The following is a 20699-nucleotide window of genomic DNA, read 5'->3' as shown; positions in this document are numbered from 1 at the left end:
TCGGTGATGCGATGAGCGAGGCGTTGGATCTCCTGGATGTTTTCGAGGTTAGCCGACGTCACGTGGCTCTGAATCTCTGGCGCCAATCCCTTGAGGTACAACTCAATGCGCTTGTATGGAGGGTCCACCATAGTTGGACACAGAACAGCCAGCTCGTTCGACCGTTTAGTATACGCTTCGATCTCTGACCCAACCATTTTCAGATTATATAGCTCGTCTTCCAGCTTGTGAATATCTTCACGCGTGCAATACTCACGCTTGATGAGTTCCTTAAAATCGTTCCATGGGGTGGCGTTAGCAGCTGCCAACCCAAGAATCTGCACCTGCGCGTTCCACCAGGTTAGCGCGATCCCTTCCAAGGTGCCAGTAGCAAACTTGACCTTGCGAGCCTCAGGGCACTCGCACATCTCGAATACTGATTCTAGCTTCTCGAACCAGTGGAGGAGTCCAACCGCTCCTTCTGTGCCGCTGAAAGAGTTTGGACGACAGTCCATGAAGTTCTTGAAAGTGCAGACAGGCTGCTGCGCGTGTTGACCTATTGTGTACGAATAGGACGAAGTTAAATACAAGAGTGAATGTAGGATCTAGGGGTCCTAGTGTGCCTATACTGCAGGATATACTACCTGCTTGAGCTGCTGCAACTGCCGCAGCAACTTGGGCTTGAACAAGAGCCTCTAACTGGGCTTGTGTCATGTTAATTCTTCCAGCCATTGATCTTCATGTCAAAGGCGAAATAGGTGAGAAAAGTTCGCGAATAGTGCGATGACAGAAAAGCGTAAGCACGTAAGGGTTCTTAAGCAATAGCAAATAGTGAGCATTGTAGTCTAAGCATACCACGAGCAAAGTTCTAAGTAATTCTAGCAAACAGGCAATAAACATGAACCTTATTACCTAAGATGTCGAGTCTTGCACGTGGAGCGAAGCGTCGTTGTGGATCGTTGAGAGCACTGTTCTGGTTATAGTCCGATTTTAATAAAAAAAACGTTTTCCCATATTAAAACCAAGTTCTCTATAACCAATGGCTCTGATACCAATCTGTCACACCCCCAAAATCCACACGCGGAGTACCACCGCTTGGGAGCGTGACGTGACCAGGAGCAAGCCATCAATCATATCAAACATAGCATTTAATAATTATAAAAGTCATTAAAGTAGTTCATCACGACATAATCGATGTTTCAAAACCAAGCATTGTTTAAGTAGCGGAAGCATTGGTATAAACCCAAGTTAAAATACTGAAATGTCATAAGTGTCTAATCAAAGTAATACGATCCTTGTCCACAACGACCAGCTCCTCTTTGTGCAAGCTCCAATGTACCTAACAATCTGCAAGGCATGTAACAGAATGATCAACAAACTAGTTGAGCGAGTTCACAGTAAGTAAGTGCGTAACAGTAAGTAACGGGTGGCACTACTGGGCCGATAGTAAGTTATATAGGTGGGGGCTTCCCATGTTATGTGACCACTAGACTATTCGTATTAACTACTCGTATCATCCCTGTTCTTCTTCCGAGAACAGTAGCGCGTATGGGGTGTACGTAGGTCTTACGTACGTATCCTTCATAACCGAGGATAGGAGACGCGGGGGTGTACGTGGGTTTCACGTACGTATCCTTTGTACCGAGGATAGAAGTAATGCGTACACGTAGGTTTTACGTGCGTGCCTGACATCCGAGGCAGTAATTGGCATATGACCACGTAGGTGTTATCCTAACCTACGGAACCGTCCTGACATCCGAGGATCATGGTAGGTGATAGTCTAGGAAAGCATATGTACGTTCTTAGTCAATTGTAACCTTTATCCCATTCCCACGACCCGGGAATCCCATGCCTTAGTAGGAGTGTGAACTCACCTGGGTTTGCTCGGCAGACAGTATAATGCTCAAGTATACAAGTAAGGAATCAACCACGTCCTATCATGGTTACTATGCAAGTTAGGTTCGTATGTAGCATGTTTGTATCACGTATGGTATCAAGTATGATCATGGCAATTCACATAAACGTATTAGCAGTTCATATCTAGTAACGAGTCCAAGTAGTCAGCCCAATTAACATAAGCAGTCCAATTAGCAACTATGTAACAAGTCCAATAACATAACAGTCATAAGATTGGGCCCGTGACAGCGTAGGCCCAAAACAGTGTACGTGCAAAGAAGGTCTCGAGTCGCAACCAACGATCTCGAGTCGCAACCGGTGGTTACGAGTCGCAACAGGTGGTTTCGGTTCATCATGGCCCGGTTACGAGTCACAGCCGGAGATTACGAGTCGCAACAGGAGGTTGCGAGTCGCAACTGATGATCTCGACTCATCACGGTCTGGTTACGAGTCGCAACTGGACTCGCAACCGTTGTCTCGGCTTGCGCTGTTTGTGGTCTCGAGTGGGGTTCCGACTCGCAATCTGAGTCGCAACCGTGTGTAACAGTTTTTCCTGATTTCATGCAATTTAGTTATATGCATTTATGCAAATCAATTCACATTATCAGTTTCCAAGTTTGACCATATCAATTAACAGTTTCTATCATGATCAGTATCCGATCAAACTAGCATAATTCACATGTTCTTAACAAGAACCCTAACCGAAACATATATGAACACGTCTTTACATAAGAGCAGAAATCATAGCAATTTATACAACCATATAGCCAAGATAAATCAATTAATCCGATTAAGTCACATACACACATGGCCGGTTACAAGCACAATCAATTCAGCCGATCCATCATACATCTATATATCCAATGATCACAAGTATCTAGCCGGTTAACAACATCATACCCGATATGCATTCAAGAATCGTTTAAACACTATCAAACTTGTAAATCAAACGTACATCAAGCAACCCTAGATTACTATCATGCAAATTCGAATTCTAGCAAGATCATGTAAGCACGAATTCATTAACTTGATACTAACCGAAACAAGGGGAGAAGGATTCCGAATCCAAAAGCTTGAATAGGTGTTCGGCGGTTCTTGGTTCCGATTCGAGAGAGAGAGAGAGCTTGTGTGTGTGGTTGCAAAGGTTGTAAAAAAACTAAAACCCTATAATGTGCATGTGTATATATATGCGTACAAGGGATGTGGGCCGAAACCCCACATGGGTTTTCTCATGGTCTCGAGTCCACTAAATGGACCGAGTGGGTTTGTGTTCGGTTGGGCATTCGGTTCAAGTAGTAACATACACATTCTTATGAAATTATATAGCATATAACATTCGATCACACAACTTAATCATATAATTCACATTAGTTCAATGGTTACACGTAATGTACGAGACGGTAAAGTACGAGTTGTCACATTATCCCCTACTAATTGGAAATTTCGTCCCGAAATTTGGTGTGCACTCACTGAGGAAGCTAGGTAAACTGTACTGTTCACTGGTTTTCCTGGGGTGTCACATCCTCCCCCCGTTGATCTGGAATTTCGTCCCGAAATTCCGAAGTAGTAGCTTCAGCCTCAGTAGTGGTAGCATTGGTTTCGAATAACTGGGGGTACTTTTCTGTCATCCTGTCTTCGCGTTCCCAGGTGTACTCTGGACCGCGTTTGGAGTTCCAACGAACTCGAACAAGAGGGATTCTCTTGCTTTTGAGGACCTTCACATCCCGGTCCGTGATTTCTACTGGTTCCTCAACGAACTGCAACCGCTCGTCGATAGTGAGTTCCTTATAAGGAATGATGAGGTTTTCATCTGATAGGCACTTCTTTAAGTTCGATACGTGAAAGACATTGTGAACTGCTCCGAGTTCAGCTGGTAAGTTCAACTTGTAGGCTACCTTGCCAATCTTTTCTAAGATTTCGAATGGTCCGACGTACCGCGGATTCAGTTTGCCCCGTTTACCAAAACGTACCACACCCTTCCAGGGTGAAACTTTCAATAAAACCCGGTCTCCGACCTCAAATTCCAAAGGCTTTCTACGCTTATCCGCGTAGGCTTTCTGACGGTCGCGTGCCGCCGCCATGCGTTGCCGTATCTGTGCTATCTTTTCTGTGGCGTCCACTACAATCTCTGGACCCGTAATCTGACTATCCCCCACCTCTGCCCAACAGAGAGGTGACCGGCATTTACGTCCGTACAATGCCTCGAATGGAGCGGCTTGAATGCTGGTATGGTAACTGTTGTTGTACGAAAACTCCACCAAAGGGAGGTGCTTTTCCCAGCCGTTGCCGAAATCGATAACGCATGCCCGAAGCATGTCTTCTAGAGTTTGGATCGTTCGCTCAGACTGTCCATCCGTCTGAGGATGATATGCTGTGCTCATGTCTAATCGTGAGCCGAAAGATTTATGCATTGCTTGCCATAGCTCTGACGTGAATCGTGCATCGCGATCCGAAATAATAGAGATGGGCACTCCGTGCCTCGAAACAACTTCTTTAAGATAGACGTCTGCGAGAGTGGAGAACTTGTCCGTTTCTTTAATCGGTAGGAAGTGTGCAGACTTGGTGAGTCGATCAACTATGACCCATATTGTATCGTTCCCACGCTGAGATCTAGGTAAGCCTGTAACAAAATCCATGGAAATTTCTTCCCATTTCCATTGCGGTATCTTAGGCTGCTGAAGTAGACCAGCTGGTTTCTGATATTCAACTTTGACTCTCGCACAGGTCAAACATTTTCCAACGTACGTAGCGATGTGAGCCTTCATGCTAGGCCACCAATAAGTAGTGCTGATGTCGTGGTACATTTTATCCGACCCTGGATGTACTGAGTAGCGAGACTTGTGAGCTTCATCCATCACAAGTTCGCGTAGACCGCCATAAAGAGGGACCCATATCCGACCCGTTACATAGTAGGCGCCGTCTTCCTTTTGTTCCATATGCTGTCGTGAGCCGCGTAAGGCTTCAGCCTTGACATTTTCGGGCTTCAATGCTTCTACCTGAGCATTTCGTATCTGTGCTGGAAGGCTAGACTGAATCGTGAGCTGTAGCGCTCGCACGCGCCGTGGTAGAGTGTCCTTCCGACTGAGGGCGTCAGCCACAACATTGGCTTTGCCTGGATGGTACTTGATGGCGCATTCGTAATCGTTAAGTAACTCGACCCATCGTCGTTGACGCATATTCAAATCCTTCTGCTTAAGAATATGCTCGAGACTCCTGTGATCGGTGTAGATCGTGCATCTGGTACCGTACAGGTAGTGTCGCCATATCTTAAGCGCGAAAACAACAGCTCCCAGCTCTAAATCGTGCGTCGTGTAGTTGCGTTCATGAATCTTGAGTTGCCGAGAAGCGTAGGCTATCACTTTATCACGTTGCATCAATACACAACCCAGACCCTGTATTGATGCGTCACAATATACCACGAAGTCATCTGTGCCCTCTGGCAATGAAAGAATAGGTGCGCTGCAGAGCCTATCCTTTAGGTACTGAAAAGCAGTTTCCTGCGTGTTGCCCCAACGGTAGGTGACACCCTTCTGTGTCAGTAACGTAAGTGGTTGCGCGATCTTTGAAAAGTCTTTAATAAACCGTCTGTAGTATCCTGCCAAACCCAAGAATTGACGTATTTCTGTCGGTGTACGCGGTGCAGGCCAGTTTCTGATCGAATCTACCTTGGATGGATCGACGTGAATCCCGTCTTTGTTTACCACGTGGCCTAAGAAGTGGACTTCACGAAGCCAGAAGTCGCATTTAGAAAGCTTAGCGTACAGCTGTTCCTTCCGAAGGAGTTCCAATATCAGACGAAGATGCTGCTCGTGCTCCTCCTGACTCTTGGAGTAAATCAGAATGTCGTCGATGAAAACAATGACGAACTTGTCGAGATAGGGTTTACACACCCTGTTCATAAGATCCATGAATACAGCAGGCGCGTTCGTAAGCCCGAACGGCATAACCAAGAACTCGTAGTGACCATAGCGAGTTCTGAATGCTGTCTTAGAGACGTCCTCCTCGCGGACTCTCAGCTGATGATACCCTGACCGTAGGTCGATCTTGGAGTAGTAACACGACCCTTGCAACTGGTCGAATAAGTCGTCTATGCGTGGAAGAGGATAACGGTTCTTCACCGTCACCTTGTTCAGTTCCCTGTAGTCTATACACATCCTGAACGTACCGTCTTTCTTTTTCACGAAAAGCACTGGAGCTCCCCAAGGCGAAGAGCTTGGACGAATGAAACCCTTTTCCAAGAGTTCTTGCAGCTGCTTTGACAATTCTTCCAATTCTGATGGAGCTAGACGATATGGTGCGCGAGCTATGGGTGCTGCTCCTGGAGCGAGCTCGATCTGAAATTCGACCTGACGATGAGGCGGTAAGCCAGGTAAATCTTCAGGAAACACCTGAGGGTAATCGCGTACAATTGGAATATCCTCCAATTTCTTTTCCTTTACTGATGCGTCTGAAACAAGAGCCAAAATGGCTGTGTGACCTTTACGTAAGCACTTCTGAGCCTTCAAGAATGAGATGATGCCAACCACAGCACCACTCTTGTCGCCTTGAACTTCAAGAGGTTCCTGACCAGAACGAGGAATGCGAATAATCTTCTCGCTGCATAGGATTTCTGCCTGGTGTTGGGATAACCAATCCATCCCAATCACGACGTCGAAACTACCCAAAACTATGGGAATGAGATCGATAGAGAAGGCTTGACCAGCAAGGATAAGATTACAACCCTGAACTACGTGCGTGGCTTCTAAACTTTTACCGTTAGCTAACTCTACTACATGTTTGGTGGGTAAAAGTGTTGGTGCACGTTTTAGCAGTTGACACATTTTCACAGACATATAGCTTGTATCCGCACCCGAATCAAACAAAACAGTAACGTAAATATTGTCGAGGAGAAACTTACCCATAACAACGTTGGGATCGTTCACTGCGTCGCCACGACCTAGTACGAATGCACGGCCCCTTGCCTCGTTGCCGTTGTTGTTTCCCCCATTGTTGTTGTTGCCATTGCCCTGGTTGTTGTTGTTGTTGTGATTCCTGTTGAGCTGTGGGCAGTGTCTCTTGATGTGGCCTTCAGCACCACAATTGTAGCACCCCTTGTTGCCCTGTTGTTGGTTGGGCTGAGCGTGAGGCTGCTGCTGATTCTGGTTCGCAGGACGAAGGCTTCTACAGTCTTTGGCCTCGTGACCCATCTTGAGGCATCTTTGACAACGACCCTTGTTACACTGACCGTTGTGGTGTTTGTTGCAGTTGTTGCACTTTGGAAGATTTCCGCGATATCCACCCTGCCTGTGGTTACCTGACGACTGCTGGTTAGGGCTTTGATAGTTGTCAGTCTTTCGCTGCTGATTCTGGGACTGAACCGAAACTGATGCTTTGCTTGAATCCCCCTCCCATTTCCTCTTGTTGTCACTGAGGGTAACGGGAGTAGCTGAAGAAGTGACTGTAGTAGTAGCGCTGACACGCTTAGGCAGTTTATTCTGTTCCACTGCCTGATCGGTGATGCGATGAGCGAGGCGTTGGATCTCCTGGATGTTTTCGAGGTTAGCCGACGTCACGTGGCTCTGAATCTCTGGCGCCAATCCCTTGAGGTACAACTCAATGCGCTTGTATGGAGGGTCCACCATAGTTGGACACAGAACAGCCAGCTCGTTCGACCGTTTAGTATACGCTTCGATCTCTGACCCAACCATTTTCAGATTATATAGCTCGTCTTCCAGCTTGTGAATATCTTCACGCGTGCAATACTCACGCTTGATGAGTTCCTTAAAATCGTTCCATGGGGTGGCGTTAGCAGCTGCCAACCCAAGAATCTGCACCTGCGCGTTCCACCAGGTTAGCGCGATCCCTTCCAAGGTGCCAGTAGCAAACTTGACCTTGCGAGCCTCAGGGCACTCGCACATCTCGAATACTGATTCTAGCTTCTCGAACCAGTGGAGGAGTCCAACCGCTCCTTCTGTGCCGCTGAAAGAGTTTGGACGACAGTCCATGAAGTTCTTGAAAGTGCAGACAGGCTGCTGCGCGTGTTGACCTATTGTGTACGAATAGGACGAAGTTAAATACAAGAGTGAATGTAGGATCTAGGGGTCCTAGTGTGCCTATACTGCAGGATATACTACCTGCTTGAGCTGCTGCAACTGCCGCAGCAACTTGGGCTTGAACAAGAGCCTCTAACTGGGCTTGTGTCATGTTAATTCTTCCAGCCATTAATCTTCATGTCAAAGGCGAAATAGGTGAGAAAAGTTCGCGAATAGTGCGATGACAGAAAAGCGTAAGCACGTAAGGGTTCTTAAGCAATAGCAAATAGTGAGCATTGTAGTCTAAGCATACCACGAGCAAAGTTCTAAGTAATTCTAGCAAACAGGCAATAAACATGAACCTTATTACCTAAGATGTCGAGTCTTGCACGTGGAGCGAAGCGTCGTTGTGGATCGTTGAGAGCACTGTTCTGGTTATAGTCCGATTTTAATAAAAAAAACGTTTTCCCATATTAAAACCAAGTTCTCTATAACCAATGGCTCTGATACCAATCTGTCACACCCCCAAAATCCACACGCGGAGTACCACCGCTTGGGAGCGTGACGTGACCAGGAGCAAGCCATCAATCATATCAAACATAGCATTTAATAATTATAAAAGTCATTAAAGTAGTTCATCACGACATAATCGATGTTTCAAAACCAAGCATTGTTTAAGTAGCGGAAGCATTGGTATAAACCCAAGTTAAAATACTGAAATGTCATAAGTGTCTAATCAAAGTAATACGATCCTTGTCCACAACGACCAGCTCCTCTTTGTGCAAGCTCCAATGTACCTAACAATCTGCAAGGCATGTAACAGAATGATCAACAAACTAGTTGAGCGAGTTCACAGTAAGTAAGTGCGTAACAGTAAGTAACGGGTGGCACTACTGGGCCGATAGTAAGTTATATAGGTGGGGGCTTCCCATGTTATGTGACCACTAGACTATTCGTATTAACTACTCGTATCATCCCTGTTCTTCTTCCGAGAACAATAGCGCGTATGGGGTGTACGTAGGTCTTACGTACGTATCCTTCATAACCGAGGATAGGAGACGCGGGGGTGTACGTGGGTTTCACGTACGTATCCTTTGTACCGAGGATAGAAGTAATGCGTACACGTAGGTTTTACGTGCGTGCCTGACATCCGAGGCAGTAATTGGCATATGACCACGTAGGTGTTATCCTAACCTACGGAACCGTCCTGACATCCGAGGATCATGGTAGGTGATAGTCTAGGAAAGCATATGTACGTTCTTAGTCAATTGTAACCTTTATCCCATTCCCACGACCCGGGAATCCCATGCCTTAGTAGGAGTGTGAACTCACCTGGGTTTGCTCGGCAGACAGTATAATGCTCAAGTATACAAGTAAGGAATCAACCACGTCCTATCATGGTTACTATGCAAGTTAGGTTCGTATGTAGCATGTTTGTATCACGTATGGTATCAAGTATGATCATGGCAATTCACATAAACGTATTAGCAGTTCATATCTAGTAACGAGTCCAAGTAGTCAGCCCAATTAACATAAGCAGTCCAATTAGCAACTATGTAACAAGTCCAATAACATAACAGTCATAAGATTGGGCCCGTGACAGCGTAGGCCCAAAACAGTGTACGTGCAAAGAAGGTCTCGAGTCGCAACCAACGATCTCGAGTCGCAACCGGTGGTTACGAGTCGCAACAGGTGGTTTCGGTTCATCATGGCCCGGTTACGAGTCACAGCCGGAGATTACGAGTCGCAACAGGAGGTTGCGAGTCGCAACTGATGATCTCGACTCATCACGGTCTGGTTACGAGTCGCAACTGGACTCGCAACCGTTGTCTCGGCTTGCGCTGTTTGTGGTCTCGAGTGGGGTTCCGACTCGCAATCTGAGTCGCAACCGTGTGTAACAGTTTTTCCTGATTTCATGCAATTTAGTTATATGCATTTATGCAAATCAATTCACATTATCAGTTTCCAAGTTTGACCATATCAATTAACAGTTTCTATCATGATCAGTATCCGATCAAACTAGCATAATTCACATGTTCTTAACAAGAACCCTAACCGAAACATATATGAACACGTCTTTACATAAGAGCAGAAATCATAGCAATTTATACAACCATATAGCCAAGATAAATCAATTAATCCGATTAAGTCACATACACACATGGCCGGTTACAAGCACAATCAATTCAGCCGATCCATCATACATCTATATATCCAATGATCACAAGTATCTAGCCGGTTAACAACATCATACCCGATATGCATTCAAGAATCGTTTAAACACTATCAAACTTGTAAATCAAACGTACATCAAGCAACCCTAGATTACTATCATGCAAATTCGAATTCTAGCAAGATCATGTAAGCACGAATTCATTAACTTGATACTAACCGAAACAAGGGGAGAAGGATTCCGAATCCAAAAGCTTGAATAGGTGTTCGGCGGTTCTTGGTTCCGATTCGAGAGAGAGAGAGAGCTTGTGTGTGTGGTTGCAAAGGTTGTAAAAAAACTAAAACCCTATAATGTGCATGTGTATATATATGCGTACAAGGGATGTGGGCCGAAACCCCACATGGGTTTTCTCATGGTCTCGAGTCCACTAAATGGACCGAGTGGGTTTGTGTTCGGTTGGGCATTCGGTTCAAGTAGTAACATACACATTCTTATGAAATTATATAGCACATAACATTCGATCACACAACTTAATCACATAATTCACATTAGTTCAATGGTTACACGTAATGTACGAGACGGTAAAGTACGAGTTGTCACAAACCGGCTACAATCGATGTCAATAATTTATTTTTTCAGAATATCATAACTTTGTATCCAATAAAATTGTATTTAAACTAATTTTATTTGCTTAAAAACTGATCTTTATATCCAATCAAAATTATATTTTTCAGTTTACAATTCATTCCAAACACATATCAATTGAGAGGTATGGGTGGTGGTTATCCAATTCCAGTTGAACCACAAGGGCCTTCAAGTCATGGACGATCAAACCCTTCTCCAGAGACAACCCCACCTTCCGTAACAAACCCACCCCCCGTCACAAACCCACCTCCCGTCACAAACCCAACTCCTGTCACAATTCCTCAAGATAATGATCCAAATACTTGGACGGATGAAGAGTTGATTTGGGCGTATGACTATACCTTTGCTCAACTACAATTTGGGGCACTACGTATTGGGGAGGGGCATTATCGTCCATTGGCAAACACTCCTACAGTGCCAAACCATCCACCATCTTCAAACCCCCGTCAAGTGGAAAACCCCCATCAAACACAAGGAGTACCGAATTGGGCTGAAGGGTACGAAACCGATCCTGGAGCGGAATACGAACCACCCTTGGATGAAGAAATGAATTGGGAACCCTAAAAAAACGTTATTGAAGAATGCATCCACCGAAACGACGATGATAATGATTGATTCTCCTATGATTCGGTGTTTTGTGTTTTAGTAATATTTAATGTGATTTACTAAATGTTTCTATTATGTGTTAGTTATTTTTATTTCAATGTATTTTTGTTTTGTATTAGTTTGAATTTTATTTATGTAGATGTTTCGGTTTTAATTATGTATTAATATAACTTTTTTATTTTAAGGTTATTTAAATTTTAATCATGTATTACTTTAATTTTAGCTGGCTCCCTCTCTTATCTAGTTGACCTTAAAAATCAAACAGATATAAATTTAAATATATGTAATTTTTATTTTTTCTTTGACTAACATTGAACATTAATAGGATATGTCTGGTCATTGTACGGTCGACGAATTTTCATCATTGAGAAATGATAGAGCATGGTATAATCTAACCTTTGTTATGGTCGAGCTTATTTGGCATGACGTCGAGGGAAAGAGATTAGTGATTATTTTTCTTGATCAAAACGTAAGAACATTATTTTTATTTGCTATATATGTTATACGTGTGAATGTTTTTTCACCACTAAATGTGTTCTTTTTTTAGAGACAAAAAATTGTTGCGATCGTTCCACAACATTTGATACACCTGTATAATGACGCTACATTGATGGGTGGCTTTTTTTTGTTGAATCATTTCCAAATTGAGAATCTCCACTATCATGAGTACCCAAAGTACCATAATTACCTCTTAGTCTGTTCGGAGAAAAAAATCGTCATCAATGAATATACGAAGCTTTTATCACTGGAGCTTACGATTCCAAGAGGTGCTTGTATATATCCGTTGGTGCCTTCCATTAAAAAATTGAAGCATGACAGAAGACCTAAAAAATTTATTGTTGGTACATATAAAATCCCATTCTTTATTTTTTGATTAAACATATAAAAGTTTATATATTTAGATATTAGATATGGTGTATACAATTTGGTTGATTTCATTGTAGATGTGGTTGGGAGGATAGTAGAAGGTAAACGGGATCGTTGTTGTTTCGAACTTTCTCTTCGAGATAAGACGTAAGTTATTATTAACATATTAGAGACATAATAATTACATCGTATGTAACAAAAAACTAATTTTAAAAGAACTTCCCCCAAAATTGTTGTGTACAGTGGTCATACAATACAAATGTTTTTGTCCTTCCTGAAGCCTTCCGATGTTATATGTACCATTCAAGCGGTGCAACAAAAGTCTATCATATACGTATCACGTGTCAAGTTGGTTCACCTACCGGATAGTACGTTATGCTTTAAACATCAACTTTCTAAAAAATTAGTTACATTTAATGGGTCATGTAATTTAATAAAAGTTGTATTTTATTTGTTTTTTCAGTTAATATTTTGAAGTCTACAGAACTGAGTAGGATTACGTACGACCCAGATATGCTCGAGGCACGAGATATTTAAATTATGGATCTATACTTAAGTCCCTGTTCATGATAGAAAGATTGGGTGTTTTTATATCTTTAGTTGTTGAACATTAAAATCTATGATGGTGTTTTGTGATTTTCATTTGGTTAACTGCCTTTATGTTTCTTTCCTACTTGTAGAAGTATACTTTAGTTTGTTTAATATTATATTATGTTATAACAAGTATGTTATATTACTTGATTAAAAAGTAATGGTTACACCTATTTTTCACCAAACTATAATCTAGATAGGTTGGACAACTAAAAAGTAATTATTTATCTTAAACGAAGGTATCACCATGGCTGACCTTCCTATTGAAACAATATTTGAGATATTAACGAGGGTGCCAGCGAAGGTCGTATGACGTTCTAGGAGTGTTTGCAAGGAATGGTATGCGTTGCTGTCAACTCGAGATTTCATAAGGGTACATTGTTCTCGCTCATTAGTTTCATCTAACCAGAGAGTTCTCTTAATTGACGACCTAACATTCTCTGTTCATCCGATCATCTTTCAATCCTATGATTATGGGCCAAGGTCAATAATTACATTACCATTCGACCTCCAAAATAATGATGTGTCAATACTTTCACATTTGAATGGATTGTTGTGTGTTTGCTTGAATCATACAAACGAGTTGCTTCTTTGGAATCCAACAACTACTGCTTTCAAGCGTTTGTCAACACCTGATTCTCTTGGAATCTATATAAATAATCTTGATGCCGTTGGTTTGTATGCTGATGATGCCGATGATTACAAGGTCTTGCATATCAAGCGTAGGTGTGGTGTATATGAAAGCTATGTTTATTCTAGGGAATTAAACTTTTGGAGAAATATTCCTTTCTTAACAAGACAAGAGTACCTTAGCCCCAATTTCTATTGGTCACCAGGCACATTTTGTGGTGGTACTATGTATTTCACTCTTTGCGAATGTTGGGTTGGAGGTACAAATGTGGTGATTTGTTTTGATATTAATTCAGAGCAGTTCAAGGAGATAAGCTTTCCACCTGTTCCATCTACGGGATTTGTTCAAGGTGTTTTAGTGAATGTAAAAAATGAGCTTCACATGTTTGCTACGACTGGCTGGTTTGAGATAACAATTGACCTGTGGACGCTAAAAGAGGATTACTGGATTAAGGTCTTATCGTGTCCTCCGATCCCCCCAATATCATTGTCATTGTGGGGCGATATAACACATTACGTGACGAATGGTAATTGGTTTGTGATGACTAAATTAGGGAAGCTTTTTACTATTGAAATGGATACGAAGCCCTTCGAAATTCTTTATCCAGTTACTTGGTTTCGTGGTTATAAGGGTGCGGTGTTTGTGGAGACCGTTGTTTCACCAAGTATTTAGTTTGGCTTTCACTTAATGTTATCATTATGTATTCGATGTTTTAAGAATTTTGGTTTTCTATTTCTGGTAATCATGTTATTTTGTTTAAGTGTCGTGTACTATTCTTGTAATAATTTCAGAATTTCATCATCTATAACTATCTTTTATTTAATTTGCAAGGTATTTGACACTTTAACAATTTACAATGACTAATGGACAACCAAACCATCTTAATCAAGCTTCTAGCTCTCGTTCATCTACTAGAGCTGAAAACGAAAAGGGTATAACAAAAGATATTATGATGCACGCAAAGAAAATAACAAAGTCCCAAAATTTGGGAGTAGTGAGGTCTCCCAAAGTGCTTCATCACTATCTTTAATGAGTAATAGATCAGCAGAAAGGACACCGTTAAGAAGTTTACAGACTAATATTACTCAATTTACCCAAATGACAAACATGAACGCGTCAAGTATTTCTACCGTGAAACGTAAGGAGTACAATGGAATGCATATTTCAAACGGTAGTCAAATTACATCAACCCCGACTAATGATGTTACGCCGACAACCACATTCCCCAATGTAATTGATGAAGTCATTACCAGAACATCACGAGGTTTCTATTTGTTTAACATTGATTTCTTTATTGAATTTGATATCTTTAATAACCTTCATTACTTAAGACAACGATTTTTTTAGGTGTTCGAATTCAACCACGTACACTTTTACCTCAACTTTCTGAAGTAGTTGATCAACCTTCCTTCCAAAATGAGAATGTAGAAGATGATCCATATAACTTTGTTTACGATCGTTTACCTAGGGAACATCGTGTTTTAAAAGAACGTGGTGCATGTCCTGATTGTGGAGCAAAACGTTTTCAATTTGAATTTGATACCTTTTGTTGTATGAGTGGGAAAACTGTGTTAGCAAATTCAGAAATTCCAGAGGAATTGCATCGACTTTTCACATCGCAAGATGAAATTGGAAATATTTTTAGGCAAAACATTCGTGCTTATAACACCAATTTTTCTTTTGCCTCAATGGGAGTGACGTTGGATGATACATTGAACAATATGAGAGACGGTGTATATACTTTTCGTGCACATAGAGGAATATATCACAAAATCGACCAATTAGTTCCGAGGGATGGAACCCCTAGGTACCTGCAGTTGTATTTTTATGATCCTGATGCCCAGTTAGATCTCAGACTCCAATGGCCAAATCTTGATCGTCGTATTACTCAAATTTTGACACGCGTTCTTTCTGCAAACCCATATGTCGATACATTTAGAAGACTTGCAGAACTAGGACCTCTGGACAACTATAGAGTCACTTTGAATGCTTCGGTTGAACTTGACCAAAGGGTGTACAACCGACCAACGACATCGGAGGTATATAAAATAGTTTATATTAATTACAATTATTTAATAGTATTGCTTATTTTACTTACTTATAGTTCACGATTATATAGGTTGCTGGTATTTGGGTTGAAGGTAATGACAATATCACTTCGTATAAACGAAGTATTGTTGTGTATGGTAGGTCTGAATATAGCCAAACTATTCAGCCGTACTTCAGTTGTTACGATCCATTGTCGTATCCTCTATTTTTTCCTAATGGTGAGTCGGGTTGGCATGCAAACATACCACGTCACGGAGTATCAATAAATGATGTTCGCAACAATGACAACATCGAAGGAGAAATGGAAGGTACCAACAATTTATTATCCTTTTTAAGTGAAGATCATAAAAATACCGTAATGCGTCTTATTTTTATTAATAGTTTGTTTTTAAAACATCTTCATCGTTCAGAGTCTAACACACGAAGTGGTAGAACAACCGTGGCTATGCGAGAGTACTACTGTTACAAGTTCCAGATTCGATCTACCGAAAACGTGCTTCTGTTCGGTGGTAGACTGCTACAACAGTTTGTGGTAGATGTTTACATAAAAATTGAGACATCACGCTTACAATTTTGTGAGAGAAACCAGGCTAAGATACGTGCCGATTTGTACCAAGGTCTTGTGGATTGCGTCAATGCTGGTGAGGTTCATGCAAACAGAGTCGGGAAAAGAATTGTGTTGCCTGCATCTTTCATCGGAGGGCCTCGCGACATGCGACGTCGGTTTCTAGATGCGATGACTTTAGTTCAAGACGACGGCAAGCCTGATATATTCCTTACAATGACGTGTAATCCTAAGTGGCCTGAGATATGTGATAATTTACATGTTGGTCAAACTGCACAAGATCGTCCAGACCTTGTTTCAAGAGTGTTCCGGGGTAAATTAGAAGATCTTAAGGAACAACTCTTCAAGAAACATATCCTTGGGGAAGTTAAGTCATACGTTTATGTCATTGAATTTCAAAAGCGTGGTTTGCCGCACGCACATTTTCTCCTTATCATATACCCGCAACACAAGATCAATAACGCCGACCATTATGATAAGGTTGTGTGTGCTGAAATTCCTAACAAACAAAGACATCCCAAATTGCATGAGATGGTTGTCAAGCACATGATTCACGGTCCTTGCGGCAATTTACGATTAAGCAGTCCTTGTATGCAGGGTGATCCTAAAATTTGTCGTTTTCATTATCCTAGACAATTTAATGAACAGACAACACAAGGAGAAGATGCGTATCCGTTGTATCGAAGGAGAGACACCGGGATTGAAGTGGATGTACGAGGAAAAACACTTGATAATAGATGGGTGGTCCCATATAACCCAAGGCTTTTGATGATGTTTAACTGCCACATCAATGTTGAAGTTTGCTCAAGTATAAAATCTGTGAAATATCTTTTTAAATATGTTTATAAAGGACATGACAAACAGGTTATTCAAGTTGATCAAAGTGAGCCAGGGGTTGTTGTTAATGAGATAAAGAGCTTTCAAGATGCACGCTACATATCGCCCCCAGAGGCTATGTGGCGCATTTTTTCCTTCTCTCTTTCTCAAATCTCTCCTTCTGTTTTAGCCTTACAGCTTCATCTCCCAAATAATCAGATGGTTAGATTTAGAGATGATGACTTAATGTCTAATATTGTTGATAGGGAAAGAGATAAGAGAACCATGCTAACAGCATTTTTTGAGAGAAATAGAATCGATGAAACAGCAAGGGTATATTTGTATAAAGATTTTCCAAAACACTTTACGTGGAATGGAAGCACACGCCGTTGGAATCCTCGTGGTGGTAAAAAACAAAGAGGTCGTATCGTTTCCGCTAATCCAGCCGAAGGAGAAAGGTACTACTTACGCCTACTTTTGTCAAATGTCAGAGGGCCTACTTCTTTTGAACATCTTTGCACAGTTAATGGTCAACGGTGTGAGACATTTCGAAAAGCAGCTCTTGAGTTAGGCTTAATAGAAGACGATGAATATCTATCACAATGTCTCGAAGAAGCCTCTACGTTTCAGTTTCCCAATGCTCTTCGAAGGTTATTTGCGACCATAATGATTTTTTGCCAACCTGGAGATATTCGAAAGTTATGGAATGACCATTTTGAATCACTGTCTGAAGATCATCGGTTACACTGTCAAAGTATAGAACGAGTTCAAAATATGGTTCTTACTGAAATTAGTGTCTTGCTACAATCCATGGGTAAAAATATCAATGAATTCGACCTTCCTAAGATAACAGACGATGTTAACTTACAAGATGCAGGTTGTCGTGAGTTACAAGAAGAGTATGGAATTGTTTTGGAACCTGAACACTTCAGTGCCAAAGATTCACTTAATCCGGACCAAAAAAACGTGTTTGATGAGATCATGATGCATGTTGATAATGATCTTCCAGGCGTGTTCTTTATTGATGGCCCAGGTGGAACTGGAAAAACATTTTTGTACATTGCCTTGCTTGCTGAAATTCGGTCACGTGGTCTTATTGCTCTCGCAACAGCTTCATCAGTTGCAGCGGCTAATAATATGCCAGGAGGTAGAACGGCTCACTCAAGATTCCAGATTCCTCTTAATCTTGAAAATAATTCAATGTGCAATATCAAAAAACAGAGTGGGGCCGCTAAACTGATTCGGTCTGCCAAAGTAATCATATGGGATGAAGCGTCGATGGCTAAACGACAGGCGATAGAGGCAGTCGATCGTACATTCCAAGACATTATAGGCGTTAGTCTCCCATTTGGTGGGAAGATAATGGTTATGGGAGGTGACTTCAGACAGGTGTTGCCGGTTATTAAACGTGGCACTCGAGCACAGATTGTAGACTCCAGCGTACGAATGTCACCTCTTTGGTCTTTGACTAAGAAGATGCGGTTGACCATAAATATGAGAGCGCTGAAAGATCCATGGTTTTCTAAATTTCTTTTAAGAGTCGGCGATGGAACTGAAGAACCAATCGAAGGAAACTATATTCGCATACCTGATGACATGACAATTCAGTGCAACGACAGAGAAAACGCTATAAAAGAATTGATCCATGCCATCTTTCCATCAATTGAAGATAATGTATATTCTTCAGATTATATAATCTCTAGAGCAATATTGTCCACTAAAAATGAGAGTGTTGACGAGATTAATAATCAAATGATTGAAATTTTTCAAGGGGAGGAAAAAGTTTATTACAGTTTTGATGAAGCTGAAGACGATCAGCGTAACTTCTATCCGGTCGAGTTCTTAAACTCGCTAAATATTAGTGGTTTGGCGCCTCATAAGCTTCGTTTAAAAATTGGATGCCCAATAATATTGTTACGTAATATCGATCCATCACATGGCCTGTGTAATGGCACGCGGTTGATATGTAAGGGTTTCATGCGAAATGTTATTGATGCGGAAATTGCAGTTGGTCAACATGCCGGAAAAAGAGTTTTTTTGCCAAGAATCCCTCTAACCCTTTCTGAAGATGACATGTTCCCATTCAAGCTGAAAAGAAAACAATTTCCAATTCGACTTAGCTTTTCCATGACGATTAATAAAGCTCAAGGTCAAACAATTCCGAACGTTGGTATTTATCTACCGGATTCTGTATTTTCACATGGACAACTTTATGTCGCGTTGTCAAGAGGGATTTCAAGACAAAGTACGAAGGTGTTGGTACATCTCGCCAAAGAATTCAAACAACGCGGAGTTTACACATCAAATGTTGTCTACCAGGAAGTGTTGCGTGATTAATTAATCGCATCCTTATCAAAAAGAAGGTAAGTTAGTAGATGTTGTGTCTTATTTGCTTCCAGAAATTACCTTTTAATTACTATTTTAAATCACCTGTAAGTGTCTAACATTTTTTTTATGTGTTGAAATCTGGTACAGTAGAGGAGAAGATGCAAGAAAGTCATAAGCGAACGGATGTATTGGTAAAACAGGAAGAGATACAAGAGACTCCCCACATTTTGTTTTTATTGTTTTGTCCAGCTACTTGACTATTTTGAACTCTTCTTGTTTTTAATTACATCTACTTCCTTGTTTTGTACTCTTCTTGTAGAAGATCACCAAAGAATCGATAAACTAACAGAAAAACCAGTGCCATCATATCACGAATAAGAAAACTAACTTAAGTACTATACAATATATCACGAGACGACGGATAAACTAACGGTAAACAATTATACTATTGTAAATTGCCACTCCCGCCGCATCGCGCGGGTAAGTGACTAGTATATATATATATATATATATATATATATATATATATATAGGGAGCCGCTAAAATGAAAACTACCTCCAGTTGTAAGAACCGCGAGAACCACTCTCAACCAATTAGATTGTGCCAACATAAAGGGTATGTTGGTCATTTATCCAAAATGTCAAATCTTTCCTCTCTCTTCATTTAAACCACTGACTCTTTATATATATATCTCTCCTCTCTCCTCTTTCATCTCTCATTTACCACCATCTTTCATCTTTGTTCAAAAATCATCTGTAAATTGAGAAACCCAAATGAGAACTCAAACCAACCACCATCTCTCATCTTTGTTCAAAAAATCCTTCGCTTGATGATGACCAGCTAAACCCCCTTTTTCCCACATATTATTGTTATTTTATTTTGTTTAAATCTACAAGAATCAACTTCAGCAGCTTGTACCAAGGGCAAAGCCGTTTTCCGGCAACCACGGGAGCCGCAAGCAGCGGCAACAGGGGACGCACGGCGGCCAGAAACGCCGGAATCGGGCGGAGTGGAGGTGTTTTTCGGCAGCTCGGAGACGGTGGTGCTCGGCCGGTGAACAACGGTGGTTGTTTTCATGTCTTCAAAAATATCTCCGGTAAAATGTCTGGTGATTTTCGTATCAGTAACCATCCACTCATAAAGCTCAAACTTGTGGCTGCCATTAAAGAGGCTGGAAATGTTAAGGTATTAGGTGTATAACTCGAACTAAATATATAAATATATTTTCTTTTAGTGGAATTTTTTTTCATAAAGGATAAAGGATGGGATAATTTTTCTTTTTTTTTGTAGTCAAGGGCCATTAATATTGGTTCTGTATATCGTTTCTGTCACATTTGTATAAGTTTAGTATGTTTATGCCTGTAGTCTGACCAGTAGCGTTGATGGAGACCGACGGTGATGCCCGTTTTTTTCCGATGGAGACCGACGGTGATGCCCGTTTTTTTATTGAGACCGGTAGTGTTGATGGAGACCGACGGTGATGCCCGCTTTTTTTTCGATGATTATGATGATAACGATGTCGTAACGGAAGGCGGTGGCCG

At 41.5% G+C, this 20699-nt stretch overlaps 1 protein-coding gene across 1 annotated transcript in view; it reads left to right on the top strand.

Annotated features, from left to right (window-relative positions):
- The window catches only part of LOC110945082 (DNA mismatch repair protein MSH7-like), a 30535-nt gene extending 10980 nt beyond the window's left edge, over positions 1-19555 (top strand). The window contains exon 6 of the mRNA XM_022186719.2: positions 19305-19555. Coding sequence (XP_022042411.1) covers positions 19305-19307 — 3 coding nt within the window. The 3' untranslated portion in view covers positions 19308-19555. The remainder of the gene's footprint in view (positions 1-19304) is intronic.
- The last annotated feature ends 1144 nt before the right edge of the window (positions 19556-20699 follow it).

The sequence above is a fragment of the Helianthus annuus genome, chromosome 6, assembly GCF_002127325.2.
Source record: "Helianthus annuus cultivar XRQ/B chromosome 6, HanXRQr2.0-SUNRISE, whole genome shotgun sequence".
Taxonomy (NCBI): domain Eukaryota; kingdom Viridiplantae; phylum Streptophyta; class Magnoliopsida; order Asterales; family Asteraceae; genus Helianthus; species Helianthus annuus.
Note: the sequence above shows the minus strand (reverse complement) of the source record. Positions and strands in the feature narration are given on the sequence as shown.